Source organism: Mus caroli, unplaced genomic scaffold (genome assembly GCF_978045245.1).
Source record: "Mus caroli unplaced genomic scaffold, Mus_caroli_1 scaffold_3, whole genome shotgun sequence".
NCBI classification, from domain to species: domain Eukaryota; kingdom Metazoa; phylum Chordata; class Mammalia; order Rodentia; family Muridae; genus Mus; species Mus caroli.
The window spans coordinates 85,812,309-85,840,155 of record NW_028227258.1 but is presented as its reverse complement, the minus strand read 5'-3'; the positions used below and the strand labels follow the sequence as shown (position 1 = coordinate 85,840,155).

General features: G+C 34.7%; 1 protein-coding gene across 5 annotated transcripts in view; it reads left to right on the top strand.

Annotated features, from left to right (window-relative positions):
- The window catches only part of Fstl5 (follistatin like 5), a 624,701-nt gene that overhangs the window by 371,011 nt on the left and 225,843 nt on the right, over positions 1-27,847 (top strand). For all 5 annotated transcript variants that reach the window (XM_029475620.2, XM_021158305.2, XM_085835827.1 and 2 more), the window contains exon 7: positions 20,733-20,899. In XM_029475620.2, coding sequence (XP_029331480.1) covers positions 20,733-20,899 — 167 coding nt within the window. The remainder of the gene's footprint in view (positions 1-20,732; positions 20,900-27,847) is intronic.

The following is a 27,847-nucleotide window of genomic DNA, read 5'->3' as shown; positions in this document are numbered from 1 at the left end:
AAAAGGTTCCATAAAATAATGCTTTCATATAGAACTTTCAGGGTTTCTGTAGTTTATTTCAGCTTCCCTTTCGTTATAAAACTGCAAAAGAGAGCATATGAAAATTAATTTAAATATGTTTCACATAAGTAAATATAAAACATGACTTTAATATATGATTGGTGTGATAATGATGCATTTGTTTAGTTTGTGATGGAATCAAATGCATACTTTAAATCACAAAATATCATAACTCAAATAGCTATGCTTCAAATATTTCATTTTTATGTGTGGCTTTTGCCTGTTCTTACGTGTATGTTAGAAACACAGAGCACTATCTATGGTCATCTTGTTATGAGTAACTATTTTCTTTACAGACATTTTTTGGTGAGGAAACTTTTACACACGGTAAGGGGAAGTCAGTATTTTTATTGCTGAAAAATAACAAGGAGTCTTTTCAGGCAAACAATTTTATTTCTCCTAAAAGTAGTTCCAGTTTTTATCTACTATATTGACTTATAAAATAGTAATATACCCTATGGTGTAAACAGAGTTTCCATTGCTCTTTGTAGTGGCGTAAACACTTCCCTACAAAACCAAGTGCTTGTTGGAATGAAACAGATCATGATACTGCCAATGATAGGGTCAATAATGTAAGGGTGATAGAAGGCTTAAACAGTCAATTGTTATTTGTAAATGATGTAGCTGCTAATATGCACAGCCAAAATGTATTAGTGTAAAATGATTATGATACCAAAACTGTTGTTTTCAAGGAGGGAAGAAAAGAAATATTTCTATTTCCAGTGTAAACATTAGAAAACAGTGTAAAAGATAGAAATGTCTGTACTGAAATGACAATTAATTATCTTCAATTATTTTTCATTAAATTTTATGTAAAAGTTGTGTGTAATGGCAATTATGGGAGCATATTTCTAAATATGAGGAATAATATTTCCACAAGGTTACATCATATGTGAGAAGCTGAGTTGCCTAGGCATGTTGTGCTTCTCTAAAATCTGAGGTAGAGGAACATCATATCTCTACCCTCACACTGGGCTATTATATATATATATATATATATATTATATATTAATTTTGTCAATTCAAACTTTATTCATGGAGATCACCAAAGTGCCTAAAGCAATAAAGTTAATTAAAACACATGGAATTAAGAGCTAAGTTTATTTAGTTTATTTTATCAATCAAAATAGTTATTTTTATTATTATAAATCAATTCCACTGCATATATGTATGTGAGACAGAGATAGACAGAGACAGAGAGACAGAGAGACAGAGAGAAAGAGACAAAGGAGAGGGAGAGGAGATAGAAGAGAATAAAATGCAACAATGCAGCTAACAATGAAAAAAGTTTGTGAAGTACAGTAAATGCTGTAAGACACTCAATAGAACAAGGATCATTGTCTGTATAAATACATATCATTTAGTATTACATATGTTTTATTTTACTATATGCATGAATATACTTAATGAATATATATGCATATACAGGACACATATGTATATACATTTAAGCACACCCATATGCATGGACATATATTTAGCAAAACTTTAAACCTCTCATGAAATTATACTCTGTCTATATATATATCAATTATTACAAGCTGTAATTAGATTATCCTTTTGATTTTATGAAAATTCCATACATGCACATAATACATTTTGACCACATGCTCTCCATTTTAGAGCCTTCAACTTCTTCCTGTTTCCTCTACCATATTTCCCTCTCTATTCTAGAAGCTATTTGTTTTAAATGCATTTAATACTGTCTATATGTGCATGGGATTATCTATAGAAGCATCCTAGCTCTCAAGATGCTCTGCATCCCTGAAGAAAACTTTCTGTCCCTCCCCAGAAGTCAGCAAGTGCCAGTGGCTTCTCAGATAGGGATGGAATCCTTTTGTCAGGTTTAGTACTGTTCCTGTGCCTTCATTAATAGTACTGTGAGTTCATGTGTCAAACAGCTCTATTGTCTGAGCATTCTTCTACATCTTCTATTTTATTCCAAATATTGTAGTAATTTTATCCAGAGTATGATAGTTTATCATAAAGCAAATGTGTGGAAGGGGAAACATTTTATGATACTACTTCTCATCTTGAAGAAAATCAGGTAATCTCAAGACAAAAATTAATGTAGACACAATCATATTAGAATGCTTTAAAATAAGATTATTGTTACTCAGTGAACCAATTTTTCAACACATCTATGCATCTTAAAATATTATTAACTTTGACCTTTTGGCTTGGAGGAAATAATAAAAGGCAAACATAAGAATATAAGCATGTAAATTATTGTGCTTTATTTACTATACCTGGAAAAAATAATAAATCATATGTAGTCCTTACATCATGGTAGTCATGTTTAAGTCAAGATGAGAAAAAAGATTCCACAGCTGAGGAAATTCTAGTTTTTGCAAGAATCTGGACTGCCCAGCTCTGCTGCCAGTGTATGCTGTCCTCCTTGGTGAGGGTTAGTGTCACAGTTCTTGGGAAATTTGTTCAGTATACCCCTTTTAATGGAGCTTCCCTAGTTTAGAATGCATTAATAACTGTCCATCCAAGTCTAGTAATAAGCTAGAAAGAAATCAGCAGTGGGTTGTGAAGTTCACCACATTGTCTCTTAGTCAATTTCATGTTTCTAACACTTCAGTGCTGTTGTTCTATGGTTGCTGATTTTCCTTTTGTTACAGCAACAATGAAATAAATCAAAAAGAGAAATGAAGAGAGAATATCTTATGTATTGTATGGATGCATCACCTGTCAATTAAGAAAATCTATAGCCTATAGGAAAGGATAGAATAGAAGGTGGGACATCCAAGAGCCTGAAAGTATTCTGGGATAGAATCAGGTGCAAGAGGCGTGGCTAAGGAAGATGTAAGAAGAGACAGACTCATAAATGGATTATTTAAAATTATTACCTAGTCAGGGAAGATTTATGGCCCAGGTATTTGTAAATATATTTTCAGTCTGAGTCATTATTCTGGGAGCTTGGGTTGAGAGGAAAAACACACACAACAGAGAAATGATTCTTTTACTTGTTTATTTTAAACTCCAGAATTACAGAATTTTGAGTAGAGTAATTTCTATTATATAAAGATAATTCCTATTTAAGCACTCATGTTTTCATATGTCAGCACACACAAAAGATGCCAGATTTTATTTTTGTTCATGAATTTAGGCTGTGATTTAGCTACTCTGTTAGTGACTTCCATAGTTCTGTTCCCAGAGTGTAGGTTTGACAGAGGTTGTAATCCAGTTCACCTTCCTACTTCACATGGTTGTCATCTGTGCTGACACATAACTACTCATTTAGTGTCCCTTGTTTTCCTGTTTGTTAATACCAGAAAGAGACTACAGGTGGTCAAGAGAGCCCAGAAATGCTGCTTTTGTCATTCTGTTTCTGGCCTTTTACTGTTTTACATGTTCAGTTCTTTGTCATGTCATTGTTAGTGTTTTCTCAACATTTTTAGTTCAATCTTTGCAAATGTCTTATTTGGCCAAATACCCTTTCAGATATTTTCTGTCATGAAAAATTTAGAAATATGTTTGAAAATTATATAACCAACTAAAAGCCCTCTCATAGTTTCTCATTATAGAAGGTTCTTCAATGTTTATGATAATGCTGTCTGTGTCCAGAAGTAAATAGATCTCAGGGCATAGAAATCAGCATCTGAAGACACAGAGCGTAAGTCCCTCCTCCAACAAGACTAATAAATTAATAAATATAAGAATAAAATAAAGGAGAAATGTTAAACCCTCTGCTCTTCAATTTAGCTTGTTTGTAATTGCCCTTCTATTAAGCATGTTAAATATCTAGGGATATTATTATTATTATTATTATTATTATTATTATTATTATTATTATTCAAAACAGGGTTTCTCTGTATAGCCCTGGCTGTCCTGGAACTCACTCTGTAGACCAGACTGGCCTCAAATTCAGAAATCCAGAAATCTCCCTGCCTCTGCCTCCCAAGTGCTAGGATTAAAGGCATGTGCCACCACTGTTAGGCAATATCTAGTCTTAATGTTCAAAAAGTTAGATATATTTACCCTATATCTATAAGAACTTGGTCTACATGAATTTATATGTATGGCAGGCATGCCTAGTGTCCACAGATATCAAAAGACTACAGTACTGCTAAAAATGGAATTCCATATGAGTCTAAGCCACAATGTGGGTGAAGAACCAACTTTAAGTCTTCTGCAAGACCAAGTATTATTAATCACTGAGCCTCAAGACATTTTTAGTATCAACCTTAACTTTTATAGGCTATATAAAGAGCAGAGAAACACAGATGTTGAAGGAGTAAGCAGATGTGCTTTTGAAAGAATAAAGAATAGCTTATATTGAGATAGTGTGCCCACATGGTAGGTACATATTACCCTCATGAACTCACTGAGTAGACTCAGAGTTCAGAATGGGATGTGAGAAGTAAAATACCCTTGGCAACAAGCAGCATACTTGAGAGTAGTGTTTGAAAATTAAAATCACTATGTGACTATTCTGAAATCAGAGCTGCATTCTTTAACTTATTGTTTTCAAAAATCATACATATGTAAAGACAGTTTTTAAATATTAACTGATATTATATCTAAATATCTTTTGTATCATCATGAAGATGTTAAATTTTATGTCTTGGAATTATTTTTTATTCAAGGACAATAATAATATGATGGAATTTGGAATTAAAGTATATTTTGCACATGCTATATTGTTATTTCTATGTTTCCTGACTAAGTGATAGCAATACCTCTTCAAGTTCAAAAACACCTCCTCTGTCCAATAGAGTATGCATCACAGGGGATGCTCTGTAAAAGTAGACATATCCAGGAATGGTGGTGCATTCTTTTAACTGCAACACCCAGGAGTTAGAAACAGGTGGATCTCTGTGAGTTTGGATCTAGTCTAGTTTAATATAGTGGGTTCCAGTAGAGCTAGGGCTACAGAGTGGGATTTTATCAAAAAAGACAGGACAAATCATGGCAACAAAAACCAGAGCAATGAGAACATACTGATTTATTATTTTTACTTCCCCAATGAGGTAAAGTTTACCTAGATCTTTTGTTAGCTGATTTAGATTTTTTAAGTCCACTTATTAAGTATTCATTAAGAGTTTGCTAAGTACCTTTTCCAGCAACTCTTTTCTTTTCCCCTCTTGCCTTTCAGGGTTTTAATGTTTGTGTTCTGCTCTCTTCTCACCCTTGCTCCCAGGCCAGCATAACAAGCAGCTTGTCTTCTGTCCTCTGGCACAGTGTGAGCTGAACTCAAACCCTATCTCTGCCATAAAATAATAGCTGTATGACATTAATCAAGGCACATAGTTACTTTATTTTTCATTTTTCCTACAGTAAAAGTGAGACACTGATTTTATTGCATGTGTTAAAAAATTAAATAAATCCCAAAGAGCACAGCATAAAAGAAATGTGGAATAAGAATCCTTTATGTTAGCTACCATTGTTACTTTTCAGAATCATACTCCTCTGATAATTCATTCCTCTGAATTAATCAAGCCCTTAACATACTATTGCTGTTTTCCCCATTTTTAAAAATTCTTCGGCTGTGAATTTTTAAACCTTATTTACCTAGAATTGCTACTTAAAATGGTCCAGCCATGGATGACCATTCACTCAAACCATAAAAGCTGATCATCATCTATAAAATGGACATAGCAGTACTAAATTGAGTCATTTCTAAAGGGTTCAGTACTAACTTAGAATTGAAACTCTAACACACAGGTAGTGTTTAATACACTTTAACTATTATAATATTTGTTCAAAAAAGTTGCTTTTCTATAAAAATGAACAGTTAAAATTTAAAATGTAGTGTTTCCATTCTCCCCTCAACTCCTTCTGATTCCTTTTTTACTTCAGTAAATTTCCAATAATTAAAAGCATAAGGAATCTTTGAGTGGTGGTCTCTAGTCACTGCTTTTCAACTGGTTCCTTGTGCTTGTTGTTTCTTGTTTTTCTCTTTTATTTATCTAAATTTCATCTTATCCTGTGAATCACATTTCATCATTGTGAAGCTTTTACCTTCTGAATTTTTCTTTACTTTTGGAATGAGATCTGCATTCTGATAAATCCAACTCTTCTCTCTCTTGATGAAACTTAAAATTTGAACACTCTCATAAATCCAAATCAATGCTTTTAATTGTAAGTGTTTGTATTTCAGTGATAGAAACAAAACTTGAATGTGTACAAGCATTATCCACATTCAAACACAGTTTACCATAATGTTGTCTTCATGTTTGTATTATGTTTTGTTTTGTTTTATTTTTCCTTTTTTTCCTTTTATCTGATAACTAGTGACTCAGAAATGAGGACAAAGACTGCTCATAATATTATTGTTTTATGCTTTTGATGAGAGAAAAGCAAAAGAGTAGATTTATAATTATGCCCTTCACTCTGCACTCACACCTATATTCAAGCCCCTAATTAAATTATTTCCTCTTTATGTGGGTTATGTATGTTTCGTCACTGGTACTTTCAAATGTATATAACTCTACCATGTATTTGCTTGTTTATAATGAATAAATTAAAAATACCATATATTATAGTATACTCTAGCATCAGTCTATGTATTGAGTCAAATTTTATGATCTTAATTAATATCTTGTTTGCTTTAATGTTAACAATTTGGTGCTCATCAGTTTTTATTGACAAAAGCAAGTTAATGGCAGGCAGCCTGGTATTTGGAAATTTCTATTCACAAAGATTGCTATGTATCCCAGCTAATGTTTTAGTTGATGTTTCACTATGACCAAGGCAACTTTCATAAATGGCAACATCTAATTGGGGCTGGCTTACAGTTTCACAGCTCAGTCCATTACATCATGGTGGGAAGCATGGCAGCACACAAACAGACATGGTGCTGGAGAAGGATCTGAGAATTATATAGTGTTCCAAATGGAGCCAGAAGAAAACTCTCTTCTGCAGGATTCCAGTAGGAGGGTTTCTTCCACACTGCATTTAGCCTGAGCACTAGGAGCCCTCAAAGCCTACCTACACAGTGACACATTTCCTCCAACAAGGCCACATCTATTCCAACAAGGCCACACCTCCTAATAGTACCACTCCCCATGGGTCAAACATATTTAAATCACCACTGCTTATTTTGGCTACCAACTAGGCACAGCTTAAGTGTACCTGAGAAAGGAGACTCAACTGAGGGATTGCCAAGGTCACCGTGAGCTGTGCATATGTTTTGAGTGATCTATATGATTCATAATTGACACAAGAGAGTCTAGCCTTCTGTGAAGTCATCATTCCTTGGGCAGGTGAAATAGGCTACATAAGAAAGCAAGCTAAGTATGAGCCTGAGAAAATTAGAAAGCAGTGTACTTCCATAATTTCTACTTAATGTTCTTGCTTGAGTTCATGCTTTGACTTTCTGCCATGACAGACTCTAACCTCAAAGATGAAATGAAAATGTTTCCTACTTGAATTGCTTTTGGTCAGCCTGTTCCATCACAGCAAGAAAATAAACCTAGGATCATAAATTAATTAACATATTTATCTTTATGATGACATTGGAGAAATGTTCATGAGAGAATACAACATCTCAGCTAAATCCTGTAAAGTAAAAAAGTTCATTGAAAAATATCAGTAAACCTTCAAAATCACTTAATAGATATCACTTAATTAAATGCTATTATTTCTTTTTTCCCATTTTTTAATTAGGTATTTAGCTCATTTACATTTCCAATGCTATACCAAAAGTCCCCCAAAAGCTATTATTTCTTATGTAACCTGAACACATAAATTTACCATGAGTCAACAGGACTTAGCGTTCAGTATTACACTTGGTCAAAATCTTAAACCTCTGTTTACTCTCTATGATTCTCCCATATCACTAGTAAGTTCATCAGTAGAAGAAATATAATTGTTATGTTAATGTATGACAGAGAATCTAAACATCATTTTTATTAGCCATATGAAATTGTTATCTCAGAAGCTTACTGTTGAATAAGCTCATTCTTTCTAGTTTATTCTGAACTACTGCTGGCTGATTCTACTCAGCTTTTCTGGCTCAAACTCTTCTCCCAGCTCACTGATTCAAATTGGCTTCTCTCAGCTTCTCACTGATTTCCACTACTTGGTCTCAAACTAACTCTGGCAAATTGTTCTAATCTTCTGGCTCCTTCTTATACTATGGCTTCCATTGCCTCTGCTCTATGAACTGAATAGACCTGAACTCAACTCCACTGCACAAACTACACCAACTGACCTGATGCAACCTCTGTTCCTACTCCGCCAGCACTGCTCTCTAAGGCCATTCTTTCCTCTATATTCTCATGAGAGTTGGCCATATTCTATTGCTGACTAATTCTGTCCAGTCTTCCTCAGATTTGTCACTTTGCCCCTCAATTAGACTTCACTTTCAAACACGGGTGCATCTCTCTACCACCTAACCTTACCTGCATTGTTTGGGATTAAAGAAAGGTGTGTACTAAGGTTGTGTCTATTTTTGAGGCAGAGTAATTATAGGTGTGTCTATCCAGCTGAATTTTACAGATCTAGAAGGTCTTTGAATCTATCTGTTACCAGAGTAACCATGTTGATGAAAGAAAATTCCACTACAAAATTGAAAACACATAGCCAGTATGTCAGTGAGACCGTTTTTTTTAAAAAATAAAGTAACATATTCTATGTTTGTATTTGACTATATCCTATATATTATTCTGAGATGCAATAATTTAACACCTTTATTAGGTTTTTCTTCCTTTTTCTCTTTTTCTATGTGTTTCTTTGTTTCTCTCTGTCTACCTTTTTTTTTTTTTTTTAAACAAGGGTGTTGGCATCTTAGTAAGATGTCAACTATATAATGATACATTTTCGATTGAAGAAACTGATTATACATTATTTCTAATGGCTGTTGTACAAAATATTGGCTTATTTTAGAAGAGTTCAGCTTTCTTTGTGGAAGAACTTTCCTGTGATACATTTTAATAGGTTAAACATTTTTATAATTAAATACTACAAAGGCAAATTTTCTTTATCCTGTTATTGTAAAGGTATAGTTTAAAAAGAAAAAAAAAAGCAGTTTTTTAAACCAAACAGTATAATAGACCCTCTCTTAGAAAGCAAGAGAATCCAGGTTGTAAAGAGCTTATTGGTTGAATCACCTCATTTGTAGCTGTTCAATCTTTTAACATTCTCTAGATTTCCTTTTAATGGCAAATGAAAATTTTTTTTCAAGGGATAGTTGATTTGTCAATATGTTGAGCATTTAACTACTCCTGTACCACCTGTCCTAATGCCTATAATTTTTCTGATGTTAAAGGTCATTGTTCTACCCACACAGATTTTTCAGTTAACCATTTTAAAGGTAAGGCAATTGGTGCCTTTGAAAGAGGAAAAGTTGTTGTGTCTTGCTTATATACAAACTGAAAAATCTGTGATTGTTGTTCTTGATAATGCCTTTTAATATTTTTCTCATTGCATTCTTTATTTTATGATTTGTTTTTTGACATTAGAGGCTTGTTAGTCTGTGTTTTTCATTGCTGCAACAATCACATTTCCATAAATGCATGGCTATACTAGCCCCCATATGGCTTTAATTTCTTTGACAATTGTATGCATAAAACAATGCTCAGTCAGATCTTAAAATGACCTGAAGAGAAAAAGATTAAAAATGTTAAAATACTTCGTTTTCTCCTTCACAGATTATTAATAAACATCAAAGTAACTTGCTGCTTATAAATAACTTAAAGACATTTTGTAAATTTGTGCATGAATTTAAAAATAAAATTCTATTTAAATGACAGAAATGTAAGTTAATATGCTATAGTAAAATCAACTATATAATTTATATCACTCGGGGTTACATGTTGCATATTGAAATTTTACATAAACTACCACATTAACCTATTTTTGTTCCAGGATGATTTCAATATAAATTAGAGATTAGTATTTATTTGAATGTGAATTTGATGTATTTTTATCCATATAAAAATATAGATTTCATTTGTTGTCTTATAGAACTCTACAAATTATTCAGACTCTAATGATAATTATGGATTTTTTTACATAACGGCTTCTGTTACATTTTTAAAATCATTTTTTCTATAGAATAATGTCTACAAATTTTATTCCACTGTGTAAGACTTAGTGTCTCAGAAAAATCTCCACAAAGTTGGAAAGCTTATGGCAAATAATTAATTGTTGTAAAACAAATTTTCACATAAAAATTTGGACCAAGAAAGTTTTAGATTTATTTTACTGGACCCTACTTTCAGGTGAATGGCCATCACTTGCAAATACCTTGTCTATACTGACAGAATCACACATGTGTAATTTATACTAATGCAACTTAATTTCTCATAGTTTAACTCCAGTATTTTATTTTAGGCAATTCAGATAATCCGTTCACATTCTTGATGTCACAGTGGTTCACAGACCTTCTCTGGGTGATGGAGATAGATGAAAATGAGTGTAATTTATTTGACATTTAGATAACATTTAATTTTCTGGAGTGTGTATAATGATTCTGTATTGACATAAGATTTTAAAGATCCATAGTCTCAAAGTAGTAATATTGCTTAAAATTATGTCTTGCAGATGCAAATAGAAGGCTATGCAGTGATTAAAAAATGTATATAGCCAGAAATGTACATAAACCAATTGCACAGTTACTCATTGTTGTGTAGCAATTATTTGCAGTGTATAATATAAAACTAGCAGTACACATTTGTAATTCTCAGTGTCCTGGGTCTTTCTAGAGTAACAGGGCTTAGATGAATGTTCCCAATTTCTCATTAATTGTTTTTAAACTCCCACTGAAGTATGAGTGAAGTGAAGACATTGAGGGGGTGGGGAAGGGTGAGTTTTCAGAAGTAGAACCTAATTACTGTCAAAGAAGTGTCCCACAGCAGACAAAGTAAAGAAGCTCAGGATTCTTTGGTGAGATAACCACATCAAGGATGCAGACTGCCCTGCATTATAAGACTTAAGGATACTTACTGTTTTGGTTGGAAAGTGTGCAAGTCCTGGCAGGCACTGTGGATGAGGTGAGAGAGATCAGTTAGCATGATGGGTCTGGGTCACTTGTGATTGCTAATCATTAAAGTAGGATGGTCATTAAAGAGAGACTCTTGCCCTCTAATAGAGACTGAAATGACAGGCACCAATTTCCCTAGTGATTAAATTTTACAGAATGGCACAGGACCTTTGGAGAAAGATGTCCCAGAATGCAATGGTCAGTTATTCGCTGAAGAATGATACCTCAGAGTCAAATAGTATTAAAACTCAAAGAGTGTTTTAGTCTGCAGAAGTCCACCAAGCTGGGATCTCCCATTACCAAAACAGAAAGACTCTAAGTGAGTTTAAAGTACCTTAGGGTTTAAAGCACATTAGGGAATTCAAGGGTAGGTGACCTTTATCTTGCACCAACTCTAGTAACATTCTACTGGGACAGGCAGGGTGGTGGTGGCCGGTGGAAACTATTGCTGATCCTTGTCTTTGCTTCAGGCCAGGTGGCTGCTGGGTAGCTACTGATGGCAGGGTAATTTCTGACCCACTGTATGAGGCCTGTTTTGTTTGTTTTTGTTTTTGTTTTCTAGTAACTGACTTGCCTGGGCTTGGCTGACCTTGCCCAGTTCTTAGGCCTTGTCTCCTGGACTGCCAATTTGAAGCCTGTCATGAAGTCAGCCTGTCTCAAGGATTATGAAACTGCCCAAAGTTGGTATGCTGCTCTGTTGCACAGTTCTTGTTTGGCATATATGAAACCCTGCAATGAATTGACACAGCTTCAAATTGTTTAATTAGTACCAAATAACAATAATAAAAACTATCAAGGAATAAAATGGATATATCTTTCACAAGGGTCTACAATTGCATTTTTTTTCTAAAGTAAAAATGTCCCATGTGGTCAGAGTCTTATAACTAGAAATAACTCTGTCTACAAACCTCAAGTTCATTGAGGATATCTCAGTCAGACCTTGGTCCCTCTGGGTTCTAGCAAAAGGCCACTGAAAGGGGTGAGGGTTTTTTGTTTTTTAGTTTTTTGTTTTTTGTTTTTAGAGGCATTCTTTTAACACTTTGGAGGTTAAGGAAGCATTTAAATTAAAATGAGTTCTATTAACATGTGAATACTCTTAAGCATAACCAACCACATTCCCATGTTCCCATCCTTAGATTACTACTATGAATGATTTGCAAAGAATAATTAACTTTTTTTCCCATTGAGCTGAGAATATTCCCTGACAAATAGTATTTTGACTGGGTTTTAAGAAGAGAGAAGAAAGAATCATTGTACAATACATCAGACAGAGAAAAGATGAAGACTGAATGCTAGGCAAGAACTGCTAGGAGACAAACACTCCTTTCTCCATGTCTGCTGGGTGGTGTGAGATACAGCTACCTACCATGAGCTGCTGCTGCCTGGTGACTGGAATACTCACCCACACATACATATCAATAATCTCTCATGAATTCTCTAGGTAGTGAATACATAAATTTATTGGTTCAGTCATAAAGAAGGGCAAGAGATAATAAGGAAAATCAAGGTTATTTTTGTTTGTTTGTTTTGTTTTCTTCTATTACAAAGAGGCCTGGTAGGCTGGATTTGATCTTTAGTTCTTTAGTCTGGTTTGCCAATTGTAGGAGAAATACTTGCTGAAATGTAAGAGCCTCTGATAAATTAATATTAAAACCCTAATTCTTCTGCAGTATACCTGAGTTAATGCTATAGCAGTACACATACAGTGATGTGCATAGAAAATAAAGCTGGGGAAAACCAAGACATTGTAACATATACACCCTTTACAGCTACCCTTGAAAGTGATAAAGCAAGATCTGAGTCAGCCAAGACCTAGAGTTGAAAGAACAGATCATTAGTGGATTGACTCTCTGCTGGGTATCAGTCCATTCCCTTTATCAATCCTCAGAAGCTCTTGACCCATGCACTGCAAGGAAGATTCCTAGACTCACCTCTGATGCTTGTGACTAATCCTGATACTTTCCCACAGTCAATAAAGGATGTGATGTTCCAGCATAAACTTGGCATTTTAATTAGTTCAGTCAACCCACAATAACCTAATTAATTCTGGATGAAGTGTTAAATTTATTTCTGCATTTGCATAGCTGAGGCCCATCTTTGGATGCTGTAAAGAGTGGCCAAAAATGAGTAGACTGCTCTCTGTTCCCAGGACCTTCACATCTATTTGCTGTAAACTTTTAAAATGACATACTCTGGAAGGCTTCCTATGACAGCCAATGCTTGGATCTCACCTCCGGCTGGTTAGTAGTAAAGGGATCCACTTGGTAAATGGCAACCTCTTAGCAGAATTCCTTTAATTAATATAAAATGTTTTGTATAACATAATATGGCAAAATTCTATCTTCCCACATAAAAGAAAAAGAGTGTAATTTACACCTCTGCCTGTACATAATTTTAAAAAGGAATGATTTAAACACAATGCATCAATTGATTGTCTTCAACACAGGAATTTGGGATTCCCTTAGACAAGTTTTAGGAATGAAGAAACACAGGATCACACTCTTAAACTTCATGCTTTCTCCTGACAGAAAAGCTTTATCAAGTGGATGCTAGATTGTTCAAAACCATTGTCAATCTGTGTAACTATTTATGATCTGCTAAACTGAATGTCATTATAGTGCTGGGTGCATAGAATTCTAGAATAAGAATAAATTCCCTCTAGATAATAATAAAAATTGTAAAGCATCCTTTGTAACTATTCTCCTTGTCTGACAAAATGCCTGACAGAAGCAACTTAAGGAAGGAATTGTCCTTAAGGATCTATTTTGGCTCAACATTTCAAATCAGTCTCTCATTGTATGGAAAAATAACAATAGGAGCAAAAGGGTCTGTGTCTATGCAACTTTTAGGTAAATTATCATGTCCTATAGACTGAACTAGAGAAAGAAATGATTGACAAATATAGCTTTTGAAGATCTGTACCCAGTGACCTCCTATATCAGTTAAGCACCATTCTCAAAGAATCACAAAGCTTCCTTCCTTCTTTCTTTCCTTCTTCCCTCCCTCCCTCCCTCTCTTCCTTCCTTCCTTCCTTCCTTCCTTCCTTCCTTCCTTCCTTCCTTCCTTCCTTCCTTCCTTCCTTCCTTCTTTCCTCCCTTCCTTCAATCTTACCTTCATTCCCACTTTCTTCTTCTAGAGATAGTACTCATTTTGTTCTTAGTTTAGTTGTATATAAACATTCTGAGCTAACATTTATTTTGTATCACAACTGTACAGGAATTATGCCTTTGTCTTGTTTTAACTGTTGCAGATGAGATGTTGCCAAGTTCGTCTTACTACTAAGTAGGCAATTTATACCTTTGTAGAATTTTAAAATTTTTATTTTATTTTCTTTAATTTCATTGTTACCTTTATGTACATGATTTCATTTAGTTTCTATTATCTTTGCTTGAGATCTATGCAGCATCTTCAATCTACTTATTGTTATTTTCAACATTTACAAGAAACTCAATTTCAAATATTGTCTTTGTATCATTTACTGTATTAGTTTTGTTGTTTTATTTTCACAGTTTGGCATAAGCTCATTTTCATTAGCCTCATCTATACTCAATGTGTATCTTTATAAATTTAATGTTATGAAATATTTTATTATCACATTTCCTATTTACGAATTTTGCATTTTGCTACATAGATGTCAATTTAAAAAAATTGGCCCCAGGTACAGTCCCTTCTGTGAGAAACAACCCTCCTCTGGTAGAATACAGACAGGATAAGCGTGTCTTTAAGCTAAATTGTGCTGGAACAGTGGCTGGGAAGTTAAGAGTATGTTCTGGCCTGGCAGGGGTATTACAAGCCTCTAATCTCAGCACAATGGGAGGCAGAGACAGGATGATTGATGAGTTTGAGGCCACCCTGGTCTACATCGTGAGTTCAGATCAGCCAGGGCTACACAGAGAAACCCTGTTTTGAAAAAAGAAAGAAAGAAAGAAAGAAAGAAAGAAAGAAAGAAAGAAAGAAAGAAAGAAAGAAAGAAAGAAAGAAAGAAAGAAAGAGAAAGAAAAGAAAGAAAGAGGAAAAGAAAAGAAAAGAAAAGAAAAGAAAAGAAAAGAAAAGAAAAGAAAAGAAAAGAAAAGAAAAGAAAAGAAAAGAAAAGAAAAGAAAAGAAAAGAAAAAAGAAAAGAATGTTCTGCTCTTGTAGATGACTGAAGTTTGGTTATGAGCATCAGGTAGATGATAATGGCCTATAACTTCAGCCTCAGGGGGGAAATCACATACAGACTCGAGCCTATGTAGGCACAAAACCATTCAGGTATGCATACACTTTCTTGTTTACTATGGCTGAATCATTACATCTATGCAGTTGCAGAAAGCCACATGATATAGGCTCTTTTAGCCAAAGGAAAATTAGCTTAGGCTTAGTCTTTTGCTTTAATTTTTGTTTTATAACGCAACCTATAATAAAAATATATTATTTTTATATACATTCAGTGTATAATTTTATACACTTTACTTAATAAATTAGTGTATATCTTGACCTAACTAAGCCAGACTGGCATTTACTTTATTACCACTTCATTCCTTCATGAAAATATCATTTAAATTGTGCAGTTATTTAAAACTAGGACATTGAGTCATCATTGCTTTCTCATTATGAGAATTATCATCTGATTATACCTAGGATATTTAATTATATTTTTATTTGTTTCTTAGTATGTTATTAGAATTTGTCTCTAATTAAGTGGTATCTTGCTTAAATAAAGGAGGGAGAAGTACATGTTATTAGATATACCATTGATTCAATTTCTTTTATACTTTGTTGTAATAATATGTGTTATATGTTCATCCAGATTATTAACACGCTGAAAACACTTCATACATTTGTTAGGTATGTAGCAGAATCTATATTTAGCTTCTGCATAGTAGATACATAGTTAATTTAAGATAGTCTTAGTCTCCAGTTCTTATTTATTAAATATAATTAAGTCAAACTAATATCATTCTCATTTTAGCTACACCCCAATTCACAAGTTCTTATCTTATTCTCTTTCTATTCTTACATTTTTACACAAATGTCTACTTAGTCTATTAGAATGAATATGTCACAAATATTGCAGATATCAGTGGAGTTATCATTTGGAATTTTACTTCTGGAGTTAGATTCCTGCTGTTTACTTTTCCATTTATTTATTTTTAAAACATGTTTGTCAGATACTGAAGCAGCCAAAGGGCCAACATGGGTCTGCACTAGGTCATCTGCATATATATATATATATATATATATATATATATATATATATATATATTATAGCTTTCAGTTTTGTGCTTCTATTGTACTCCTGAGTGTGAGAGTGAGCAGATCTCTGATTTCTGTGCCTTTGCTTCAGAGTTTTCTTTCTGGAAGCTTTTCTCGTCCAACTTCATTTTGTTGACTTTTGTCTTATCATATTATATGTTACTTCATCATATTTTGTTCTTATCATTTAGAGGCCTGTTCTTTTCTAATGAGAGACAGAGAAGGAGTGAATCCAGATGGGATGGCAGGTTTGTAGTTATTGGAAGGAGTAGAGGGAGGGGAGACTGTCATACAGGACATACTGTATGAGATACGAACCTATTTTTAATAAAATGAGGTAAAAATCAAAGAAAATGTATGTGTGTGTGTGTGTGTGTGTGTGTGTGTGTGTGTGTGTGTTACACACACATTGTATGCACAGAGGACAATCTCAAATCTCAAGTGTTATACCTCATGAAACATTCTTATAATTTTTGTCTCTGGAATCTGGAGACTGTTGATTAGTTTAAGCTGTCTAACTAGTGTTATTGTAATTTTAAAAGTGACAACTTTTTTCTATTCCATCTAACTCCCAAATAAACGAGACAGAGCCTATAAGAATTATTTACTTGAGCTTCACAGCACTATAGTTGAACAATTATTAATCTATTTTATTCCTCTAAACTCGTCTGGCTACCTCCCAGACCAACTCCCCAGGATACTTGCATTTTAGTATTAACTTGGTTCTCTCTGCACTAGGTGTGTTTCTGTGGTGGCTTCTGAACCACTTCCTCCAGGTGAATCCTTTCTTTTTTCCTGCCTACCTCCCCTGGCTGGGATCAGAAGTCCAGCCCTGTTCTCTCCACTGCTCAGTAATTGTCAGATTATCTTTTCTGACAAATCAGAGAATAAATGGAGAGCAATGTTTACACAACATTCAGGTAGGAAAGATTTAGAATAAGCATTAAAAAACCATGTCCATATTGCAAACAGATATGGGGACATAAAAGTCAGTATTTGAATAATTCAAGGATAACCTGTACACAGTGCACAATAATATTATGCCTATTAGTTCTGGAGTTACAAGCACATGTCACCCATACCCAGCTTTTCACTGGGTGTTGAAGTTACAACACAAGTTCTTGATTGTACACCAAGCAAGTATCTTCCTTAACCCCAAAGATAAAGGAAAAAAATAGATAGTAACCCACAATAAGGTAGTAATTGACATGATTTTGTTTTGCTAAATTATCAGACAGGGGTTTAAAAAAAAAAGAGCTACAGTGGAAATGGCATATCTTCAAAATCTTAAAATCATGAGGCCAGAGATAGAATCATTAGAACTTGACTTCTTCCCTTGGATGTTAGAGAAAGCATCCAGGAATATTTGACAATCAAGAAACAGATAAATGCAGAACTTTTTCAAAACATTTTATGTATACTCCCCACAGGTTTCTTTGGCAGAATATTATGTAGGTTTGTTGTTGTTTATACCAGACACTCATTGTATAGCTCAAGTAGGAATTCAACTTCTGATTCTCCTACCACAGTTCTCCAAGCATGGCATTCATAGAGCTATAACACACAAGAGAACACTTGGCATCATGTTACATATGACTTTTCTTAAATCTCATTTTATTAAGATATTTATCACTAGAGTACAGTTGTAGTGAAGAGAACTAAAATGATTGCTGTTATTACTACATGCTGTGGGCTGAACACAAGTAGCTGATTGTATAGAATGCTATTTTAAAAACGCTATTGTATATATTCAAGGAAAAAAACCATAAAATATTGTTTTAAATGTTTCCCTATTAATCTTTGTTCATAAACTTACAATTACAAGCACACACACACACACACACACACACACAAATGGAAACTCACCCCTTATCCTGCTAAATTTTAAATTAAATCGTAGCTGCATACATACATACTATAATAGCATTTGCTAATTTATACAATGTGTATATTTGCATAAATACTTCACCACTAAAATATTCTTACTGCAAGTTAAGAATAAAGTTATTTAACTTTTAATATTGGAAGATAAATTATATTAAGACTAAAGATAGACATGATGGCCATATACATGAAAGGCTTTCTGCTCAGTTTATTTAAGGAAAGACTCTGCTGATCTGAATTTCTTTAGTTTCAAGAAAAATTATACATTTTGTGGATAAAATTCTCTGTAATATACATAAGAATAATCACAATTCTAAATTCTTTTCCAAAATTTTAATAGTTAATAATTATATCACATATTTTTAAAATAAATTAAAATATTGTTTAGAGAAAATGTTTTCTGTACATATAAATATTGCCTGAGTAGTAATTCTTTATTCTAATTATGTGTTCACTTTAAAAAAACAATTTAGAAGGCCAACCCATTGTCAATATTTATGTAGATGATTATGTTAGGTAATTAACAATGTAATACATCACTATAAAAAACACAACTACTTCAAATGACATACCAAATTTAGGAGAAAGTTTTTGAAGATGTCTACATTATAAGCTAGTAACAATTATACTTAAGGATCAACATAGCTAACATTAATATTCTGCTATTAAGATTGGAGTTTCTATTATCTCTTAAGTTATTAAAAGAGCGTAGATGCTGTAATTCAGAAATATAGACATAATTAGTAGTAGTTATTATAATATCTATGTTTTATGTTTATAATATTCTGCTTTTATTTTTAACTATGAACACAATTATCTAAAATTTTCAAACTATTTATATTCATCATCAGTATAATAACCATTAGTTGTGCCTATTTACATATATGTGTAAATTTCACCATTTGTCTATATGCATATCAGTGTGTTTGCATATATACATATGCAAATGTATATATATATGTGTGTGTGTACATAAATAATAAATATCCATATGTACACATTTGGCAGGACTTATATTAAAGAAAAGTTATGGAAAGTATTCTCATGCTCCTATTATTCAAGAAGCATCAGAAAAGTGCAAATATCAGTAAATCTTATTGAGAAAAAATAAAGTTACTATAAAAATGACTCAGCAAGGTAATTGTTATCTATTTTTCAGGGTTTCTGATATAATTTTAAAGAATATATTGGATTGAATCTCTGTAATAAATGCTTTCAATTTAAAGACTATTCAGCCCACTTCTTGAATAATAGAAAATAGTAGAACCTAAATAACAATTCTACTTGCCTTGGAGACAAGATAGTGTACAATAAAATAGGAGTTTGTCTATTTCTGACTTCCCAAGTTATTCATGAGTGGGTCTGTGCTAAATGTCACACAAATCATTTAACATAAGCACTTCCCATGGGCATAAGGACGATGTAGATGTCATGTCTACCCTATTCTTCCAATGTGAAATCATGCCATTAACAGTATTGAAACTGATGATGGTACCAAACTCCAAACATCCTTTTCTTGAATGGTTAAATGATATAAAAGTCACTTGTATTTCTCTTCAAGACAGATAAAGTTACAAGAACAGAAATAAGAAAAATAAAGTGAACCTTGACTGGTGAGAACAGATAAGAGGTATCTGGGGAGAAATTACAGTTTCTACCCAGGTTCAAATTAGAAGACATATTGGGAGTCGTTCAGTTTCCATAAGAAGTATCTAAACCCAAGTTGACAATTGATATTTTTAACCTGGCTCAGGCTAAGTAAGTTGAACTGTTGTCAAATTAAAACAGCAATGAGTCAGAATAAAAGTCTGAACACTAGGCAGGAATGACAGGGCAGATCCACATGGGTTTAGAAATGGGAGACACTGTCAGCTGTTAATTCTCATCTGGTGGGGATTGACAGAAAAGAGAAAAACCACAGTCAGATTTCCAAAAATGTGCTCATGGCGTTGTATAATCATTGACAGAAATGTAAATATTAGATAAATGTTCACATATAAAATTCAAAGACCAGAAAATGACTGTATTGTATCAGCACTCAGGCAAGAGATACAATGCCACTTCATTGGAATGTGGTTGGTGAAATTTGGGGTGTTTTCTTTTTTTTCTACTCTTACAAACTCTCCCCCAAATAAATCTACTTTTAGAATCAATTTATATGTTCCGGCTTAGTGATGCAGCTTACCCATTCAGTTCTGCAACTGTCCTCTGAAGCTGTCCAACAATGGTCTCACCTCTTGTATAGTGTAAATCCATCAGACAATAAACAATAAACAGCATCATTTTTATTTCAGTGCTGATGACACAGTATGTGTCGAATTGGTAGTTAAATAATTCATCTCTTTTTCAGGTGCAATCTGCCAGGCTTAATTTTAACTCTCCTTCTGATACTCATTTCATGTTCAGTAGCTCATTTCCTCATACGGATACTTGTCAATCAACTAAATTGAAATGTCATTTTGACCTTTAATTTGAAACAATTTTCTCTTTTCTTCATTTCATTTTTTTCTCTGTTAGTCAAATTAAAAGCCAAAATCACTGCTATTCAAAACCTTCATCCTAATTAATGCTGGAAAATTACCTACTCACTAATAATAGACTGATACTTTATCATTGCAGAGGTGATCCAGTTGAGTCTGCCTGAAGATCAGAGAGTAAGCATTACTGCAGCCACTGTGGGACAGAGTGCTGTTCTGAGCTGTGCCATTGTGGGAACGCTGAGACCCCCTATCATATGGAAGAGGAACAACATTGTTCTAAATAATTTAGATTTGGAAGACATCAATGTGAGTACGTGAAACTAAGATGCTGCCCAGTGTATGCATCTTACATGGTTTACTTCAGGCTTTGTGGTATTTGGGGAACTTTATAAATACTAGATACAAAGTAGAAGAGAGTTCTTAAATGACAGTATATTTATTCTACTAGTGGATAGGTGCCCAACAAAGCAGCTATAATTATGCAAATCACTTATATTGATGAAGTAAGATTATGTAGTAGTGAATTAGTGAGAGAATAGATCACACAGCATTTTATAAATATATCTTTAGTTTTAAAATATAAATTGTCTCCCTAGTAAATTCAAAGTTAATAATTATTTCAGCAAACACAGTCATTTAAGCTCCAATTTGCATAGTTGAAATTGTGCATGTTCAGAGTTCAAGAATAATAATTTAAGATTCCCACACATAAGAAGTGTGATAATGTACATGAGTATATGATGTGTGTGTGTGTGTGTGTGTATATCCATGCCTGTGTGTATGTAAATTTAGTTACCTAAAATATGAATTATGTTTTATAAAATACATATTCCTTGAGTATTTAATGTGTGTATAAACTTAGTAATATATTTTGCTAATTTATAGAACATACCTAGGGATTACTCTCTGAGGATTACTCTCTGAATTCATTCCCAGGCTGTATGACAATAAGGACCAGTGTGATGGAAGGTATATATATATATATATATATATATATATATATATATATATATATATACCTTTGGTATTTCTTTTTTTTTTGGAAGATTAGATATTTTATTTTATTTTTTAAAGTATTTTCCTCAATTACATTTCCAATGCTATCCAAAAAGTCCCCCATTCACTCCTCCCCACTTCCCTACCCACCATTCCCCTTTTGTTGGCCCTGGCGTTCCCCTGTACTGGGGCATATAAAGTTTGTGTGTCCAATGGGCCTCTCTTTCCAGTGATGGCCGACTAGGCCATCTTTTGATACATATGCAGCTAGAGTCAAGAGCTCCGGGGTACTGGTTAACTCATAATGTTGTGCCACCTATAGGGTTGCAGATCCCTTTAGCTCCTTGGGTACATTCTCTAACTCCTACATTGGGAACCCTGTGATCCATCCAATAGCTGACTATGAGCATCCACTTCTGTGTTTGCTAGGCCCCAGCATAGTCTCACAAGAGACAGCTATATCTGGGTCCTTTCAGCAAAATCTTGCTAGTGTATGCAATGGTGTCAGGGTTTGGAAGCTGATTATAGGGTGGATCCCTGGATATGGCAGTCTCTAGATGGTCCATCCTTTCGTCACAGCTCCAAATTTGTCTCTGTAACTCCTTCCATAGGTGTTTTGTTCCCAATTGTAAGAAGGTGCACAGTGTCCACACTTTGGTCTTCATTCTTCTTGAGTTTCATGCGTTTAGCAAATTGTATCTTATATCTTGGGTATCCTAAGTTTCTGGGCTAATATCCACTTATCAGTGAGTACATATTGTGTGAGTTCCTTTGTGATTGTGTAACCTCACTCAAGATGATGCCCTCCAGGTCCATCCATTTGCCTAGGAATGTCATAAATTCATTCCTTTTAATAGCTGAGTAGTACTCCATTGTGTAAATGTACCATAATTTCTGTATCCATTCCTCTGTTGAGGGGCATCTGGGTTCTTTCCAGGTTCTGGCTATTATAAATAAGGCTGCTATGAACATAGTGGAGCATGTGTCTGTCTTACCGGTTGGGACATCTTCTGGATATATGCCCAGGAGAGGTATTGCAGGATCCTCCGGTAGTACTATGACCAATTTTCTAAGGAACCACCAGACTGATTTCCAGAGTGGTGTACAAGCTTGCAATCCCAGCAACAATGGAGGAGTGTTCCTCTATCTCCACATTCTTGCCAGCATCTGTTGTCACCTGAATTTTTGATATTAGCCATTCTGACTGGTGTGAGGTGGAATCTCAGGGTTGTTTTGATTTGCATTTCCCTGATGAATAAGGATGTTGAACATTTTTTCAGGTGCTTCTCTGCCATTCCGTATTCCTCAGGTGAGAATTATTTGTTCAGTTCTGAGCCCCATTTTTTAATGGGGTTATTTGATTTTCTGGAGTCCACCTTCTTGAGTTCTTTGTATATATTGGATATTAGTCCCCTATCTGATTTAGGATAGGTAAAGATCCTTTCCCAATCTGTTGGTGGTCTTTTTGTTTTATTGACGGTGTCTTTTGCCTTGCAGAATCTTTGCAGATTCATGAGGTCCCATTTGTCAATTCTCGATCTTGCAGCGTAAGCCATTGCTGTTCTATTCAGGATTTTTTCCCCTGTGCCCATATCTTCAAGGCTTTTCCCAACTTTCTCCTCTATAAGTTTCAGTGTCTCTGTTTTATGTGAAGTTCCTTGATCCACTTAGATTTGACCTTAGTACAAGAAAATAGGAATGGATTGATTCGTATTCTTCTACATCCTAACAACCAGTTGTGCCAGCACCATTTGTTGAAAATGCTGTCTTTCTTCCATTGGATGGTTTTAGCTCCCTTGTTGAAGATTAAGTGACCATAGGTGTGTGGGTTCATTTCTGGGTCTTCAATTCTATTCCATTGATCTACTTGTCTGTCACTATATCAGTACCATGCAGTTTTTATCACAATTGCTCTGTAGTAAAGCTTTAGGTCAGGCAAGGTGATTCCACCAGCGGTTCTTTTATCCTTGAGAAGAGTTTTTGCTATCCTAGGTTTTCTGATATTCCAGATGAATTTGCAGAATGCTCTCTCTAATTCGTTGAAGAATTGAGTTGGAATTTTGATGGGGATTGCATTGAATCTGTAGATTGCTTTTGGCAAGATCGCCATTTTTACCATGATGATTCTGCCAATCCATGAGCATGGGAGATCTTTCCATCTTCTGAGATCTTTTTTAATTTCTTTCTTCAGAGACTTGAAGTTTTTATTATACAGATCTTTCACTTCCTTGGTTAGAGTCATGCCAAGATATTTTATATTATTTGTGACTATTGAGAAGGGTGTTGTTTCCCTAATTTCTTTCTCAGCCTGTTTATTCTTTGTGTAGAGAAAGGCCATTGTCTTGTTTGAGTTAATTTTATATCCAGCTACTTCACTGACGCTGTTTATCAGGTTTAGGAGTTCTCTGGTGCAATGTTTAGGGTCACTTATATATACTATCATATCATCTGCAAAAAGTGATATTTTGACTTCATCTTTTCCAATTTGTATCCCCTTGATCTCCTTGTTGTCTAATTGCCCTGGCTAGGACTTCAAGTACAATGTTGAATAGGTATGAGGAGAGTGGACTAGTGGACTAGTATCTAGTCCCTGATTGTAGTGGGATTGCTTCAAGCTTCTCACCATTTACTTTGATGTTGGCCACTGGTTTGCTGTAGATTGCTTTTATCATGGTTAGAGATGGGCCTTGAATTCCTGATCTTTCCAAGACTTTTATCATGAATGGGTGTTGGATCTTGTCTAATGCTTTTTCTGCATCTATCGAGATGATGATGTGGTTTTTGTCTTTGAATTTGTTTATATAATGGATTATGTTGATGGATTTCCATACATTAAACCATCCCTGCATCACTGGAATAAAACCTACTTGGTCAGGATGAATGATTGCTTTAATGTGTTCTTGGATTCTGTTAGCAATAATTTTATTGAGGATTTTTGCATCTATATTCATAAGGGAAACTGGTTTGAAGTTCTCTATCTTTGTTGGATCTTTCTGTGGTTTAGGTATCAGAGTAATTGTGGCTTCATAGAATGAGTTGGGTAGAGTTCCTTCTACTTCTATATTGTGGAATAGTTTGTGCAGAACTTGAATTAGATCTTCTTTGAAGGTCTGGCAGAACTCTGCACTAAACCCATCTGGTCCTGGGCTTTTTTTGGCTGGGAGACTATTAATGACTGCTTCTATTTCTTTAGGAGATATGGGACTGTTTAGATCGTTAACTTGATCCTGATTTAACTTTGGTACCTGGTATGTGTCTAGAAATTTGTCCATTTTTTCCAGGTTTTTCCAGTTTTGTTTAGTATAGCCTTTTGTAGAAGGATCTGATGGTGTTTTGGATTTCTTCAGGATCTGTTGTTATGTCTCCCTTTTAATTTCTGATTTTGTTTATTAGGATGTTGTCCCTGTGCCCTCTAGTGAGTCTAGCTAAGGGTTTATCTATCTTGTTGATTTTCTCAAAGAACCAACTCCTCATTTGGTTAATTTTTTGAATAGTTCTTCTTGTTTCTACTTGGTTGATTTCACCCCTGAGTTTGATTATTTCCTGCCATCTACTCCTCTTGGCTGAATTTTCTTCCTTTGTTTCTAGAGCTTTTAGATGTGTTGTCAAACTTCTAGTGTGTGCTCTCTCCAGTTTCTTTTTTGAGGCACTCAGAGCTATGAGTTTCCCTCTTAGAAATACTTTCATTGTGTCCCATAGGTTTGGGTAGGTTGTGGCTACATTTTCATTAAACTCTAAAAAGTCTTTAATTTCTTTCTTTATTCCTTCCTTGACCAAGGTATCATTGAGAAGAGTGTTGTTCAGTTTCCACGTGAATGTTGGCTTTCCATTATTTATGTTGCTATTGAAGGTCAGCCTTAGTCCATGGTGGTCTGATAGGATGCATGGGACAATTTCAATATTTTTGTATCTGTTGAGGCCTATTTTGTGACCAATTATATGGTCAATTTTGGAGAAAGTTCCATGAGGTATTGAGAAGAAGGTATATGCTTTTGTTTTAGGATAAAATATTCTGTAGATATCTGTTAAGTCCATTTGTTTCATCACTTCTGTTAGTTTCACTGTGTCCCTGTTTAGTTTCTGTTTCCACAATATGTCCATTAATGACAGTGGTATGTTGAAGTCTCCCACTATTATTGTGTGAGGTGCAATGTGTGCTTTGAGCTTTACTAAAGTGTCTTTAACGAATGTGGCTGTCCTTGCATTTCTAGCATAGATATTCAGAATTGAGAGTTCCTCTTGGAGGATTTTACCTTTGATGAGTATGAAGTGTCCCTCCTTGTCTTTTTTGATAACTTTGGGTTGGAAGTCGATTTTATTCGATATCAGAATGGCTACTCCAGCTTGTTTCTTCAGACCATTTGCTTGGAAAATTGTTTTCCAGCCTTTCACTCTGAGGTAGTGTCTGTCTTTTTCCCTGAGATGGGTTTCCTGTAAGCAGCAGAATGTTGGGTCCTGTTTGTGTAGCCAGTTTGTTAGTCTATGTCTTTTTATTGGGGAATTGAGTCTATTGATATTAAGAGATATTAAGGAAAAGTAATTGTTGCTTCCTTTTATTTTTGTTGTTAGAGTTGGCATTCTGTTCTTGTGGCTGTCTTCTTTTTGGTTTGTTGCGGGATTACTTTCTTGCTTTTTCTAGGGCATAATTTCCGTCCTTGTATTGGTTTTTTTCTGTTATTATCCTTTGAAGGGCTGGATTCGTGGAAAGATATTGTGTGAATTTGGTTTTTTCTTGGAATATTTTGGTTTCTCCATCTATGGTAATTGAGAGTTTGGCTGGGTATAGTAGCCTGGGCTGGCATTTGTGTTCTCTTCGTGTCTCTATAATATCTGTCCAGGCTCTTTTGGCTTTCATAGTCTCTGGTGAATAGTCTGGTGTAATTCTGATAGGCTGCCTTTATATGTTACTTGACCTTTCTCCCTTACTGCTTTTAATATTCTGTCTTTATTTAGTGCATTTGTTGTTCTGATTATTATGTGTCGGGAGGAATTTCTTTTCTGGTCCAGTCTATTTGGAGTTTTGTAGGCTTCTTGTATGTTCATGGGCATCTCTTTCTTTAGGTTTGGGAAGTTTTCTTCTATAATTTTGTTGAAGATATTTGCTGGCCCTTTAAGTTGAAAATCTTCATTCTCATCAACTCCTATTATCAGTAGGTTTGGTCTTCTCATTGTGTCCTGTACTTCCTGGATGTTTTGATTTAGGGTCCTTTTGTTTTTTGTATTTTCTTTGATTGTTGTGCCGATGTTCTCTATGGAATCTTCTGCACCTGAGATTTTCTCTTCCATCTCTTGTATTCTGTAGCTGATACTCACATCTATGGTTCCAGATTTCTTTCCTAGGGTTTCTATCTCCAGCGTTGCCTAACTTTGGGTTTTCTTTATTGTGTCTACTTCCCTTTTTAGTTTTAGTATGGTTTTGTTCATTTCCATCACCTGTTTAGATATGTTTTCCTGTTTTTCTTTAAGGACTTCTACCTGTTTGGTTGTGTTTTCCTGTTTTTCTTTAAGGACTTGAGTTATTAAAATCCTTCTTGATGTCCTCTACCATCATCATGAGATATGCTTTTAAATCAGGGCCTTGCTTTTTAGTTGTGTTGGGGTGCCCAGGACTAGGTGGGGTGGGAGTGCTGCATTCTGATGATGGTGAGTGGTCTTGATTTCTGTTAGTAGGATTCTTACATTTGCCTTTCACGATCTGGTAATCTCTGGAGCTAGTTGTTATAGTTGTCTCTGGTTAGAGCTTGTTCCTCAGGTGATTTTGTTAGCCTCTATCAGTAGAGTTGGGAGACTAGCTCTCTCCTCTGAGTTTCAGTGGTCAGAGCACTCTCTGCAGGCAAGCTCTCCTCTTACAGGAAAGGTGCACAGATATCTGGCCTTAGGACCTCCCTCCTGTCCAAAGACAAAGGCCCAAAAACGGACCTGTCCCGAAGCTGAGTTGCTTTGGCCTCTCCCAGAAGCTGTTAGCTCCTGTATTCTACACTCTCACCTGTGCAGAATCCACTTGGCAAGGTCCCGGAACCAAGATGTCTGCTGCAGATGCTCAGGCAAAGCACTCCAGTGCGGAGCAGACTCCTTTCCTCTGACTGGGAAAGTGGCTGGATGTCTGGAGCCTGTGCAGAATACTCTCGGCTGGGTCCTGGAACCTTTGGTATTTCTAACATAATATATTAATTCTTTTTTCCCTCCCCCAATATATTAATTCTTAAGAGAGAAAGGCTTTAATGATAGTGTGTTGATACTTAGGGTATACATTCTACA